The following is a 12,154-nucleotide window of genomic DNA, read 5'->3' as shown; positions in this document are numbered from 1 at the left end:
TCAAGGTTGGAACGTCGTTACCAATGAGTAATATGTCATCGACATACAACACCAGAAAAGTTACTATACTCCCATTAGCCTTGATATACACACAAAACTCATCTTCATTTCTAGAGAAACCAAACTCTTTGACTTTCTCATGGAAGCAAAGATTCTAGCTGCAAGATGCTTGTTTCAATCAATAAATGGATTTCTCAAGCTTGCACACTCTATTGGGAAACTTTGCATCAACAAAACCTTTTGGCTGACTCATGTAAACATCCTCAGCCAACTTCCCGTTAAGGAAAGCAGTCTTGACATCCATCTGCCAGATTTCATAGTCATGAAAGGCAGCTATGTCGAGCAATATCCTAATAGATTTAATCTTAGCTACTGGCGAAAAAGTCTCATCATAGTCAACCCCTGGGGTTTGAGTGAAACCTTTTGCAACCAGTCGAGCCTTGAATGTATGCACATTCCCATCCATGTCTGTCTTCTTCTTGAAGATCCATTTGCACCCAACTTTCTTCCGACCTGGTGCACTATCAACCAAATTGCAAACTTGGTTGTCATACATGGATTTAATCTCGCTGTCCATTGCCTCTTTACACTTGGAAGCCTCTAGGCCTACCATTGCTTCCTTATAAGTGACTGGTTCATCTAAGTTTACCAGTGTTCCCTCACTTATGAATGTGTCACCATCTGAAGTAATATGAAAACCATACAACTCAGGTGGCACACTCACCCTAGTGGATCTTCGAAGAGGTAATGATTTATCAACTGGTTCAACATGAATTATTTCCTCTGGTTGAGTGCTAGTGTCATCTAAGGTTCCTTCATTGGTTGACTCTTGAATCTCTTCAAGGTCAATGGTACTCCCACTGTCCTCTTTGAATATGAGCTCTCTTTCCAGAAAGACTCCTCTTCGAGCTACAAACACAACGTTTTCACTAGGTCTGTAGAACAAATATCCAAAAGACTGCTTTGGGTAACCAATGAAAACACATTTCTCACTTCTAGCTGCTAGCTTTTCGTGAGTCTCTCATCTTACGAAAGCTTCAGAACCCCAGACTTTAATATGTGCTAACGAGGGAACTTTCCCTGTCCACATTTCGTGAGGTGTTTTGGCAACCTTCTTTGTAGGGACAAGATTGAGGATGTGGGCGGCTGTCTCTAAGGCATACCCCAAAAGTGAATAGGAAGCGAGGCACGACACATCATAGAACGAACCATGTCTAACAAGGTTCGATTACACCTCTCAGCTACACCATTTAACTGTGGTGTCCTAGGAGGAGTCAATTGTGAGAATATCCCACATTCTTTCAGATAGCCGTTGAACTCGGTACTAAGATACTCCCTGCCTCTATTGGATCTAAGTATCTTTATCTTTCTGCCCAATTGATTTTTGACTTCATACTTAAACTCTTTGAACTTTTCAAAGGTTTCTGACTTATGTTTGATCAAGTAGATGTAACCATATCTGCTATAATTGTCAGTGAAAGTCACATAGAATCGATTAGCATCCCTTGTGGTTGATCTGAAGGGCCCACACACATCTGTGTGTAAGAGATCTAACATACCTTCACCTCTTTCACAAGACCCTATGAATGGTGATTTTTTCATCTTTCCCAAAAGACAAGACTCACACATATCATCTGATTTTAGGTCAAATGATTCCAGCACTCCATCCTTTTGGAGTTGGGCTATGCGTTTCTTGTTAATGTGTCCAAGACGACAATGCCACAAGCATGCCTTTTCTACACTATTAGACAAGTCAATATTAAGTACACTATTTCCTAAGCTATCAATACAAGTCACTGTTTCATACACACCATCACAAGGTAAAGCTTCAAACATAAACACACCATTCTTATAAACAAAAATTGAACCATTCAAATCATTAAAAGAATATTTAAAACCTTGTTTGAACAATGCATGAAATGAAATAATGTTTCTCGTCATCTCAGACGAATAGCAACAATTTACTAATTCTAATCTAACATCATTACTAAGCAATAGTTGATAAACTCCGATCTTCGTCACTGGTGAAGACTTTATGTTCCCCATGATCAAGTTTATCCTCCCATGCTCTATCTCCTCACTTTCCTTTAGCCCCTACAAATCAGAACAGATATGAAAACCACATCCTGTATCAAGGACCCATGAACGAGAAGATAATGAGTTATTAGCAGAAATAGTGTAAATACCTGCCGAGGATGGCTTCACTTTGCCATCCTTGATATCTTGCAGATATTGCTGGCAAGATCTCTTCCAATGCCTATTTTGATTGCAGTAAAAGCAAACGGCTTCTTTTGGATCAAAAACATGGGGTGTGGAACCATTCGGCTTAGCCTTTGGGCCATTACTAGATGACACAGCTTGAGCCTTTCTCTTCAAGTTTTGCTTGGGAGGACCTTTACTCTTATTCCCCTTTCCCTGTCTAATGGCCAAGACAGGGGCACTTGCAGGTGTGGAGGGTATACTTTTACCCTTCATCCCTGCCTCAGCTGTCTGCAACAAGTTGTGCAATTGGGCCAATGTCTGCTCAGTGTTGTTCAAATGGTAAGTTAAAATAAACTGACCATAACAATCAGGCAATGAGTTCAAGACCATGTCAATGGCCAATTCCTCATCGAAGTGAATGTTGTGCTTGACCAAACGCTCTATGTAGCATTGCATTCTTTGCACATGAGATACAACCGATTCCCCTTCTTTCATCTTGCAAGCCATGAGTGACTTGACTACCTCAAACTTTTCTTAACGAGCTCGCTTATGGTACTTTTCCATAAGGTCCTTGTTCATCTCAAAAGGCCAGTAGTCCTCATAGTACCTCTGCAATTCTGGGGACATGGTTGCAACCATGATGCATGCCACTTTGGTAGCATCATCATAGTGTTTCTTGTAGGCAGCATACTCTTCAGGAGTGGCTTTGGACTCATCAAGTTCTTTGAGCTCCATTTCAAGGACATACTCTTTGTCCTCGAATCTAAGTGCCATCTTGACGTTACGCATCCAATCGTTATAGTTGGAGCCATGCATAACGACTTTAGAGCAGATGTTTAGTAGAGAGAAGTTGTGGCTAGAGGATGATGAAGCAGAAGTGTTTCCAGGAGTAGACATCTGAAAAGAAAGATAGTTTTAGTTAGATTTCAAGACACCTCAATACAATAACCCAAAAATATCATATCAAGGTTAGGACCCAACTATGACGATTTACAACTTAGAAATGGGATGCCGAGATCCAAGTTCAAATCTCATAAAGGTAGGTGAATGACGATTCACCAATTCCACCATTAGACAAAATAAACGAAGTGAAATTCCTAATTCTTTTGAGATACATTAAAACTATTTAATGGCATGTTTTAATCTCGGATTATGCTCTACTATTTGTGACTAGGATACCGAGGATCACAAACTAGATGTGAATAACCATGCAAATGTGCTTGGTAACCTTATTGTCTTTATCATTAACTATTGATGTGCCGATGAACCACACACGCTCCATCAAAATGATAATTATAAGATACCCATTACTACTCTTTATTAGTGTCTTTTAGTATGCCGGTTAACCACACACACTCCACTAACGACCAATAAAGCATAATGTGCAATTTCATGGATTAGCATACTTTTCACATTTTTCCTAAAGTAGCTAGAGTTGGGATTTTGAAAAATAGTGTTCTAGTACTTTCTTTAATAACATTATACTTTTAATGAGAAGTAGTTGTCCTATCAAATCCGTTCTGCTAATGACCCTCCACTAATCAAGGAAGCGGTGGGTGAGAGTGGACACCCATTCAACTACCATTTTATAGGTTGTTTCCTTATACCCCCCCCCCTCTTATAGATTTGACTGACCATATTCTTATACATATATAATATTTAACTTTTAATTATAATATATATATATATAAGGTGTGTTTTAAAACATTTTAAAACTCCAAGGGTTTATATAAATTTTTCAAAATTTAAACTATTAAATTTTAAATTTAAATAAACCAATTAATTAGATTTAAAATTTATCTATTAATTAACTTTTAATTAATTTATTAAATCTTGTACGGATTATCTAATTAAATTAATCAATTAATTTAATCCTAATCCTTATCCCTCTAAATTTCGAAAAAATAGGGTAAACGATAATTATCCAATTAATCTAATTAAGTAACAATTATCCAAAACAAGAAACCCTAAAAATCTAGCAATTTCAAAATTTACAAGGGGGAGGCTAGGGTTTTCAAAACCCTAACCCTAATTTCGATTAGGGTTCTTTGGAGGATAGGGTTTTCGAAAAACCCTTTGATCCACAACCCTAAAAATCGAAAAATGGCCTTTAGGGTTTAATGGCTATAAACCCTAATTTGCAATTCAACAATTATAGCAATTAAATTTAAAACAAACAATGGCTCTGATACCACTGATGGGTTTCAGGTAAAACAAATAAACTAGAAAAACAATTCCTAAGTTCACATGCAACCTACTTTGGATCTATGTTTTAACTATTGAACATACAACTTTGAATTGGAAAACAAGAACGCTAGAGGAGAGAGGCTATTTTCGAAATCTATAAACTAGGGCTTAGTAATTACATACCTTTCAATTGTTATAGTAAACAATTGATAATTCCCTTGATCTTGATCTTGATCTTTTTGGAAGCTTAGCACCACAAGTGTAATGCCTCTAATGGAATCACACCCAAACTAGCAAGAAGGAAAGTAGAAGAGAGAAGGGAGAGGGAGTATGCAAAATTTTGGCCCTTAGGGTTTCTTCAAAAGAAAGAGTGACCAAAATATGAACCAGGAGGCTCCTTATATAGCTGAGAGATCTAGGGTTTAGGGGAAACCCTAGTTATCCTTTGCTTAGGGCCTAAGCAAACCCAAGGGCCTTATCCAAGCCCCTATGGACGAAATTATTAGGGTTTCCCCTAAATATTTCTTCCACCCTTATCCTAGGGGGTTCTAGAGCCTTCCACTCAACTATTAGATAATTGCAAACTAGTCCCTACACCTTATAATTAATTCTTTTAACCCCAAAATTAATTCTAATTAATTTTTGGCTAACAATTAATTAAACAAAATGATTTCTTATTAATATACTTATCTTTTAACATATTAATAAATTCATTTATATTAATTTATTAATCTTATAATAAATTAATATCTCTCCTTTCATAATTTCCTTGTCCGGTTGCTAGGTTTGAGGGAACCCAAAAGGACTGTGCTGCTATCTATTCAAATATATACCAATTATAGTTATGGGCTTAGACACCTAATCCAACATGTATAAGGTAATCGCAAAGGCTCTTGCAAATAGAATCAAACAGTTTATTGGGTTGGTTATTGATAAGGTTCAAACGACTTTCATTCAAGGAAGGAATATTATGGACGGTCCTTTGATTATTAATGAATTATTTACTTGTGCGAAGAAAAATAAATCCAAATCATTCTTTTTCAAAGTTGATTTTGATAAATCCTTTGATTCCTTAAATTGGAATTACCTGGACTATGTAATGGAGCAGATGGGATTCGGTGGGAAATGGAGGCAGTGGATTAGGGGCTGTCTTGGTTCTGCTAGGGCTTCGGTGCTCATCAACGGTGCTGCCACTAGGGAATTCCCCATAACGAGGGGCATACGTCAGGGGGACCCTCTTTCTCCATTCTTTTTTGTCATTGCCATGGAGGGGCTCAATGCGACCATGAAATATGTCGGGCAGAAGTCAATTTTTCATGGAGTGAATACTCTAGGCAATGGGACAGTTGTCACTCACTTGTTCTATGCGGACAATGCTATCTTCATTGGTAAATGGGAGAGCTCCAATTTCCTGAATCTTGCGCGCATTCTTAGATGCTTTTATGTCTCTTCGGGGTTAAAAGTCAACCTCCAGAAGTCAAAGGTTTACGGTGTTGGTGTGTCGGATAATGAAGTGGTAACGTGTGCACGCATTCTTGGGTGCGAATCAGTTTCCTTTCCCTTCAAATTTCTTGGGGTTCCCGTTGGGGCCAATATGTCCCTTAAGCGCAATTGGCAACCTATTGTGGAGAAGGTGCACAAGCGGCTCTCTTCCTGGAAAGCTAAAACTTTGTCTACATGTGGTCGGTTTACTCTAGCCAAATCTGTTCTCGGAAGTTCGCCTCTTTACTATTTTTCTCTCTTTAGGGCCCGTAGATCTGTTTTGGACAGATTGGAGTCAATTAGGAGAAAATTCTTTTGGGGAGGCTGTGAAGAAAGGCGCAAGATAAATTGGGTGGATTGGGATGTAGTGCTAGGACCTAAACGAAAGGGAGGTCTAGGTATTAGTTCTCTTGAATCATTGAACATTTCTTTGCTTATCAAGTGGTTACATAGGTTTTATGATGAAAAGGATTCTTTATGGAGGGGGTTATTTGTGGAATACATAATTGTGAAAGGAAGCATGTGAATAGGTGGGCCAAAAAATCGTTAGGTGGTTGTTGGTTTAATATTGTCAACATTGTTTCTCGTCTCAACGACTTGGGGGTGAATTTCAATTATACTTTTGACATCTGTCTTGGGGATGGGAAGAAAACTATGTTTTGGTTAGATGATTGGATGGGTAATGGTACGCTGGCTATCAAGTTCCCTCATCTTTTTGAACTTGACAAACGAAAGAGCTGCTTTGTTACGGAAAGAGTTGGCTCTGATAGGCTGAAGTAGGATTGGAAAAGGAAACCCAACACTGTGATTGAGCGTGAGGAGTTGGATTTATTGGTTAGGCTTGTGGAGCGGGTGCAGTTTTCTTTTGAGCCTAATAAATGGAAATCGAAATTTTCAGGGGATGGAGGTTTCTATGTTCATGACTTGCGTAGTGTGATTGAAGATTTGAATGCCCTTGTAGTTTACAATCCAACGGTTTGGCCAAAGATTGTCCCGCTGAAAGTTTCAAATTTTGTTTGGCATGTGTGTATCCCTACTGCGATGGGTTTGGCGCGTAGAGGTATAAATGGTGTGTCGACATCTTGTTTACTTTGTAACGTGGGAAGTGATGAGATGAACCATATTCTTTTGCATTGCCCTGTTGCTCGGGATGCGTTGTTGCGACTGCTTAATTGGTGTAACATCCAACCACCCACCTTCAATTATGTTGTGGAGCTTGTAAAATTTGCTAGGTGTTGGGGTTCTTGCCCGAAAAAAGGAAGATCTTAATTGCTTTATGTTATGGGTTCTTATGGTGTGCGTGGAAGATAAGGAACGAGCGGAGGTTTAGCGACACTGGTAGTTCGCAATCAAAATTGGCGGATAATGTTGTTTCTTTAGTGTTTGGTTGGGTGAAATTCAGGGGAAGCTTAGATAATTGTAAATGGAAAGATTGGTGTGTTTCCCCTTTTAATGTTTTGTAATTTGTTTGTTTGCCCTTGCCTTTTCCTTTTTGGCAGTGGGCTTTTTATTAATATTTCCGCCGTTTAAAAAAAATGAATAGACAGAGAACTAACACTACAAAGCTACAAAGATTAGTTTTTTTGAAATGAACTCTCAATTAAAGAATATTAAAGAATATGTAGTTGGAGTTATAAAGAATAAAAATAATAGGTTTTAGCAGGACAACATAACTTTACAAAGAATTATCTTAGTTACGCTAGTTTTGGTTTTCATATTGTGCATTATAACATTTATTTTGTTTGGGGATAATGACTTGAAAGGGTAACGAACTTTCGATTTTGTTCACATTTAGTCATTAAACTTTTTTTCGTTATCTATTTGTCATTGAACTATTGAAACTCTTCATAGTTTCCCTTTATGACCGGTTGTTACCGGTCATAAGGGTAAAATGTGAACAGTTTCAATAGTTCAGTGACAAATAGATAATGAAAAAAAGTTTAGTGACTAAATGTGAACAAATTCGAAAATTAGTTACCCTGTAAAAAAGTTCAATGACTAAATGTGAACAAACTTACTCTAATATTATGTTTTAGCAAATTATTTATTTTTATTAAATTCTAGCAACATTTGTTGATGAAGAAATCTATGAAATAAAAAAAACCCCGAAAAATATATTAAAAAAATGAAAAACCGAAACCGAAATAAAAAACCAATGGTTTGGTATTTTCCAAAATAAAAAATCAAAATTTCCAATCTGATTTTGGTTTTACAAAAAAGTGAACCATTTTCACTAATGTGAATTATGACCATTGATTTGGCATGCAGAATTAAAGAACACACAAAGAACACGGTGATTTGAACGTTTAAGAGATGCATTCGATTATGAAAGGTATTTACAAAAAACGATCTAGATCTGAATCTACATAATTAACACACACTAACACTCTTAATGTTACATCTCTGAAGCACACATCTACATGTGGTATGAACCCACCTTATATAGAGGTGTTTACATATATATATATATCATGTCACAAGGCTACTTTACCACATCAAGTGGGTCTACAAAAGTCAAACCATTTACAAAGTCATATATTGATAACTTTGTATCCAACATTCTCCCATTAAAAGTTAGGAATGAATGACCCGCTTTCAAATCTTCCAAACTTGAACAACTTCACGAACCGAGCCTCAAACGTGACACATGTAGAGATGAACATCAAATTTTCAATTCTTCCATGACTTTTCAATCTGGGTTCTAGAATGTGAGACAATAGACACCGAACATCAAAAGGTAATTGGAGTTTCTCATTCTCAAAAAAATTACCCAATATTTGAGCATTTATGCACACTCCAAAAATCTTCAATAAGTCTGAACCCATCATGAACCGAAATCACTTCCGAATCTTCAATCGAATCATTTCATAAACTTCAAATACTCGAGGTCACTTCGGTCTTCATGTCTGCATAATATGATAAATTCAACTTTTGAATTTTCATATCTAAACTTCTTCCCTTTTAATAATCGAAAAATGATTATAAAATCAAAAAGGAAATAAAAAAGCGCTCAATTTGGAATTTTTCTATCCAAAACTCCCACTTAACACATGACATAAACATTTTGTTTCAATCCGGAAAATCCAAAAAACTTCAATTTTTAGCTTCGTTCATGGACCGCCTTTGACAAAATTTTGAAATTGACAATTTCTACCCAATTTTTTTTCAAAGGCGTTCCGTGAACGAAGCTAAAAATTGAAGATTTTTTGGATTTTCCGGATTGAAACAAAATATTTATGTCATGTGTTAAGGGGGAGTTTTGGATAGAAAAATTCCAAATTGAGCGCTTTCTCATTCCCTTTTGTTTTTATAATCATTTTTCGATTATAAAAAGGGGGAGAGATTTAGATATGGAAATTCGAAAGTTGAATTTTTATAAAACCAAAATCAGATTGGAAATTTTGATTTTTTATTTTGGAAAATACCAAACCATTGGTTTTTTATTTCGGTTTCGGGTTTTCGTTTTTTTAATATATTTTTCGGGGTATTTTTTTTATTTCATAGATTTATTCATCAACAAATGTTGCTAGAAATTAAAAAAAAAGTAAATAATTTGTTAAAATATAATACAAGAAGAAGTTTGTTCACATTTAGTCATTAAACTTTTTTAGAGGGAAACAAACTTTCGATTTTGTTCACAGTTAGTCACTAAATTTTTTTTTTCATTATCTATTTGCCACTGAACTGTTGAAATTGTTCACATTTTATCCTTATTACCGATAACAACCAGTCATAAGGGTAAAATGTGAACAGTTTCAATAGTTCAGTGACAGATAGATAATGTAAAAAGTTTAGTGACTAAATGTGAATAAAATCGAAAGTTCGTTACCCTTTCAAATCATTATCCATTTGTTTGTGAAATACATATATTGATTTTGCCATAATTCTTTTTATTAGTGAAAACTAGATAACCGCCGTCTTCATCATAAGCAGACCACCGCATTTTGTACATAATTTCACCACTTTTGGATAAAGCTCACATCATGAAGATCTAGGAATGGTGGATGTGGTACTATCATGCTTTAATAGTACCCCACGAGTATGAACTAACATCTAGAATATCTTGAACGGTTGTATCTCTCATCAATTTGTTGTAAAATTGTGACATAAATAACCGTCTAACGTTTATTCACTATCATAATGGTTTTTGAATGATAATTTTAAAAAGATGTATTATACAAATCAATAAATGGTCATATTAATAAATAACTCTAAACAAACTACATAAAATGTGCTTTCGTTTTCGATTAAACCATTTTAGCAATAAAAAATATTTTATTTGATAAAATATGTAAAAACCATATATTAAGTTTCATAACTTTTGGCAGCCGACATTGTATTATCTTGTTTTGATAATGAAATATGAAAGAGGCCCTCTCACATGGGTCGATACCTTGACAATTCGCCTAACAATCGATGGCAACTAAAATATAGTTACTTAAACAAATGAAATAACAATATTTATATTCGTTTAAAATTCTCCTAAAATATAATGATATCATATTCTTTACCAAATTAATTATGCTAAAATTGTTTTAATAAATGCTGCATATGTCAGATTTTTCACGTCTTTGACTTGTTATTGTTCTATCAGTGAATTTTTTATTTTACTTATTTAAATATTTGATATAAAATGTAATTAAATCAAAAGATTTGAATTAATTCGGTCGAAATTATGATATATACCCAATAACAACCGCATTGATTTTTATATATTTTACTTGAATTAGAAGTTACTTGTTTAAAAAACATGATGACCTACATTGGCGTAACCAGAATTTTGGTTTAGGATAAGCCAAATAATTTATAAAATTCTGAACGAGTAGAAAAATAATTCAAATGATAACAAAATGTAACAATGTATGCATTCTAAAATAAATTATTCATTTAAGTTACACACGACGTTCTCTTACATTATTAAAATCATCTAAAATGGAATCTAAACTGAAAAGCTTAGCAATATCTTTCTCTATGTAAAGAACCAGACTATCAGTAATAAAATCATCATCCATTTTATTACGTAGTCTATTCTTTATAATTTTCATAGCAGAAAATGCACGCTCAGTAGTTGCAGTAGACACTGGAAGGGTCAACACAAGGCGAATCGATCTGTCAACAAGATAGTAGTGACTTGTGTTTCCTGTCTTTGCCAAACCTTGACAAACTTCAGCAATAGATGATAACTTTCCCAAAAATGAATGATCCTTTACATAAGCATCAAAGTGCTTTAACTGGAATTTTAAAATATCTATTTCTTGGTTAGTGAAATCAAGATAATAATATTTTCTTGCAAGTTTGCAAATAGAATCAGAATTGAAGTGTTTATATCCCTCTTTTGGATCCGAAGCAGCACTAAGTTCTAAAAGCTCTACAACTCTTTCATTGAATCTCGAGTCAATTTCCTGTAACTGAAAATCAATTGTTTCATTAAATATATCAAAATGATAGTGATGCTCGGTAGTAATAAGACCTCCCTTTCTGTTGCTTCTTCCTTCAAAATAAGGATCTTTGAATTCAGGAATACTAATATCATGCTTCTTACAAAATTCCATGACATCATCGAGAAAAGACCCCCATTCATCATCTCTAAGGGTTTCAATCAGTTTCTTTGTATGGGAAACCATCGTCATTGCACTTATGATATCATGAGACTTTTGTTGTAAAGCTTGACAAAGAACATCAGTAATTCCCAAAATTTGTTTCATCATATGTAAAACAAAAACGAACTCAAAAGATGTCATTCGTTTCAATGCAGTACTAGCATCACCTTTTGTTTTGTAGTTGGAGCCCGCTTTTTTTATGTTCACCAAAACTGTACAAGTTGGATTGTACATCCAAAGAAGACTGCTAATAGAAGTAAAATGTGAGCTCCAACGAGTGTCTCCAGCACGCTTTAAAGTACCAATTTGATTAGCCCCTTTTCCAGTTTCAATTTCACCAGATTCTAGCATTTCTGCAATTTTAGCAGCTTGAGTAGCTTGTAGTTTATCTTGGCGTTTACAAGAAGCACCTACATCATCTACAATGAAAGATAAATTTCCAAAAAATTCATGTACAGAGTCTACTTCTCTAGCTGCTGCAACCAATGCAAGTTGTAACCGATGAGCCATACAATGTATATAATAAGCACATGGATAATCCTTGAGAAATAATGCTTGTAATCCCTTCCATTCACCACGCATGTTGCAAGCTCCATCATACCCTTGCCCATGAAGATTCTCAACAACAAGTTTGTAAGAAGTAAGAGTTGCACATATAGAAGAATACAAGTGGAAGATGATGT

The 12,154-nt window shown here is 35.3% G+C and overlaps 1 protein-coding gene across 1 annotated transcript in view; it reads right to left on the bottom strand.

Moving 5' to 3' along the window:
* Positions 1–10,763: 10,763 nt before the first annotated feature.
* Positions 10,764–12,154, bottom strand: part of LOC111883069 (uncharacterized) — a 1,919-nt gene continuing 528 nt past the window's right edge. The window contains exons 1-2 of the mRNA XM_023879432.1: positions 12,073–12,154; positions 10,764–11,890 (exon numbers count right to left, since the gene is read on the bottom strand). The exon at positions 12,073–12,154 is cut by the window's right edge and continues 528 nt beyond it. Coding sequence (XP_023735200.1) covers positions 10,764–11,890; positions 12,073–12,154 — 1,209 coding nt within the window. The remainder of the gene's footprint in view (positions 11,891–12,072) is intronic.

The sequence above is a fragment of the Lactuca sativa genome, chromosome 4 (assembly GCF_002870075.4).
Source record: "Lactuca sativa cultivar Salinas chromosome 4, Lsat_Salinas_v11, whole genome shotgun sequence".
Classification (NCBI taxonomy): Eukaryota; Viridiplantae; Streptophyta; class Magnoliopsida; order Asterales; family Asteraceae; genus Lactuca; species Lactuca sativa.
This window is presented reverse-complemented; position numbering and strand designations above follow the sequence as displayed.